At 28.1% G+C, this 3,407-nt stretch overlaps 1 protein-coding gene across 1 annotated transcript; it reads left to right on the top strand.

Moving 5' to 3' along the window:
- Positions 1-1,808: 1,808 nt before the first annotated feature.
- Positions 1,809-2,777, top strand: LOC128668227 (E3 SUMO-protein ligase ZBED1-like). Its single transcript, XM_053740631.1, has one exon. The coding sequence runs from the start codon at positions 1,809-1,811 to the stop codon at positions 2,775-2,777; it is 969 nt and encodes a 322-aa protein (XP_053596606.1).
- The last annotated feature ends 630 nt before the right edge of the window (positions 2,778-3,407 follow it).

Here is a 3,407-nt window from a genome sequence, read left to right as displayed (position 1 = left end):
CGATAAATACATATATATATTTGTATATATATACATATATGTATATATATACATATATATATATATATATATATATATATATATATATATATATATATATATATATATATATATATATATATACATTCCCATATAGCATGGAACTATGTCTGTCGTCCGTTCTTCTTAATTATTACTACAGGTTCGATCTTTGAAACGTCTTTTTTCAATTTAAAATTCTCTTACTTCGCTTGAAGCGTAAAATAAATTAATATCATTATTTCTATGAAGAGATATTAAAATATGCCTTACGTAAAATATTTAAAACCAGTGTTGACAAAAAACCGAAATCTTAAAACAACAAAAGACGGCAGATTTTGTTTATTCGTTGATACTCGTAGTAAGTATATATTTGTTATGAATAATTATTATTATTATAATATAACGAGTTACTTGAAATCTACGGTAGTATTAAATGAATTATTTTAACATTAATATCATTGCTAATAACAAATAACCTTTATATTTAAATAGCTTTAGAGGTTGCCTATGTAAAATTGCATGTGTCACGCTATACCGGAGCTGCTTCTACCAGAGATGAACAGAGTAATGAAGATGAGGCATTTATTGAAACATCTTTTGGTAATGATATAATAATTAAAATTATAACAGTTATATATTGTTAGTGATTTGTTACTTCACATGAATATTATTTTTATTTTAGTAACTGATGATGAAAGCATAGAAATCGTCGAGGAAAAATAAATCACCTTATTGTACAAGCTGCTACTATTTGCATACAATTAAATTAAATATTTTCAATACTAATTATTAGATATTTTTCAATTTACACTATTTTTTCGTTTTAATTTTATCAATGGCACCACGAAAAAAAACTAGTGTCTTGTGGGATCATTTCTCCGAATGCCAGCCAAAGTTGGCAAAATGCCAGTACTGTACACAAAAAATTGCATTTACGGCAGGTAGTTTGGGAAATTTAAGTAGACATTTGATTCGAAAACATCCTACGATTTCAATTAACGTCGCAGATCGTCAATCAACTGTTTCGTCAACTGTTGATATTGAAACTCTAACTACAAGTGATCAAAATCTGCCGTTAGTCACTTTTAAATCTAAATCAGTATCTCAAGATAATACTCAATTTACTATAGACACTTTCACTGAAAGTATAAAACCAATTGTTCCAAGCAAAAAAAAAACAAATTGATCAACAATCGATAACTATGATAGCCAAAGAATATCACCCACTTTACTTAGTTGAAGAAACTGAATTTAAGCAATTTGTGCATTTATTATGTCCCTCTTATAGTTTACCTTCAAGAAAAACACTGTCTGAAAATCTTCTTCCCCAACTTTATTTGAAATTGACTCACGAGATACAAAGTAAAATTGAAAAAGCACTAGCCATATGTTTGACCACTGATGGTTGGACGTCGAGAAATAATCAGAGTTTTATCGCTGTTACAGCACATTATATTGATGTGGAGAGCATGCATTTGTATTCTAATTTGCTTGGTTGCATTGAATATGATGAAAGCCATACGGCAGAAAATTTATGTAATTTCTTGAAAGAAGAAATGTCCAAGTGGAATATTGAAAATAAAGTTGGAGCTGTTGTCAGTGATCATGCGGCAAATATCATTTCGGCAGTGCAATTAGGAGGATAGAGATCTATAGGTTGCTTTGCTCATTTACTAAATCTCATTGTGCAAACAGCCATTGGACAAATTTCTCACGTAGTTAAAAAAGTTAAAAATATTGTTGAGTATTTTAAGAAGAGCTCTAAAGGATTATATAAATTAGAAGAAATGCAAAAACAAATGGACATACCTGTACTCAAATTAAAGCAAGACGTCCTCACAAGGTGGAATTCCACCTATGAGATGCTAAACAGAGTTTTGAAAATTAAAAATGCAATTATTGCAACTCTTGCGTTAATGAACAATAATTTATCTTTAACAACTGAAGACTGGATCGTAATTGAAAGAGTAGTACCTATTTTAAAAATTTTTAATGATATAACTGTTGAAGTTTGCACAGAGAAAACTGTAAGCTTATCAAAAGTAATTGTTTACTGTCGTCTATTAAAACAACATGTTAATGATTGTTTAAAACTAATTGAAACACAAACTTTCATCGAAAAAGAAAATTATTTGGTAGATATTCATAATTTATTAGAAACACTCCGTTCCGAAATTTACAAACGTTTTATGAATATTGAAAAAAACTTTCTTTACACTAAGTCAACAGTACTTGATCCTCGATTCAAATATAAAGGATTTCGGGAAGAAGTTAATTATAAAAAAACAATTGATGGTTTGAAATCTAAAATTGTAAATACCAGAAATGAACTTTCAATTAGTTCGTTAGTTGTTAATTCCTCCACTACTGTGCAAACAGAAGTAGCTTCAATAACAGCATCCTCGTTAGCTTCTGATAAAATAAAAACTGTATCTATTTGGGATAAATTTGACCAAGAAATAGCATGTTTGACACCAGAAAACAGTACAGCAGCCGGGATAGTTGAGCTTGACATATATTTACATGAACCTATCATGAACAGAAATGAAAACCCCCTTGATTGGTGGAATTCGCGAAAAAATGTATACCCGATATTGGTTAAATTCATTTTAAAACGCTTAAATTTAGTCGCAACTAGTGTACCTTGTGAGCGCGTTTTTTCTAAAGCCGGTCTTATTCAAACTGAAAAAAGATCAAGATTATCTGCAAGTAAAATGTCTCAACTTCTTTTTATAAGCGGCAATCTTCAAAATTAATATTAATATCAAAACATTAGTTTTAATTGTCATTATTTAGCTTGTTAAAAATAATATCTATGTAAGTTGTATTTTGATTACATGAATATTTTATAATTATAGATTATATAATGTTTAAACATTAAAATAATATATTATATGTATTTTGAGTAATATATAAAAATGTTAAATAATTCTAATAAAAGAGTGCATTTTAGAAAGTTACAATTATTTTTTAATTACAAATTGATACACCTATAATTAAAATTTTAAAAATAAAATAGTTCCGCGGATACGTTTCCCGGAACTAGTTCCTTTTGGCCGCGGAAACGTTCCATGTTCAATCCGGAATTTAGCCGGAACGACACAACTCTAATTACAGCAACTTTTTCGTTAGTTCAAGTAACTAAAAAATTGTTTCAATGGTAAGTGTTGATTCATAATTAATATTAAATAATTATTCTAACTATCAAGTTAATTGCTAGAACTAAAATTTTTTAGTTAAAGCTTTATTGCACTATAACTTTATCGTTAATTTAACTATTCGAATTGGTATTAATGGAACAAAACAACGTAGCATTATGAATTGTTTGATTACAATTATTATAAGGAAACTAATGATTGCTCATAACTATATTAACTATAAAAATG

This window comes from Microplitis demolitor, chromosome 1 (assembly GCF_026212275.2).
Source record: "Microplitis demolitor isolate Queensland-Clemson2020A chromosome 1, iyMicDemo2.1a, whole genome shotgun sequence".
NCBI classification, from domain to species: Eukaryota; Metazoa; Arthropoda; class Insecta; order Hymenoptera; family Braconidae; genus Microplitis; species Microplitis demolitor.
This window is presented reverse-complemented; position numbering and strand designations above follow the sequence as displayed.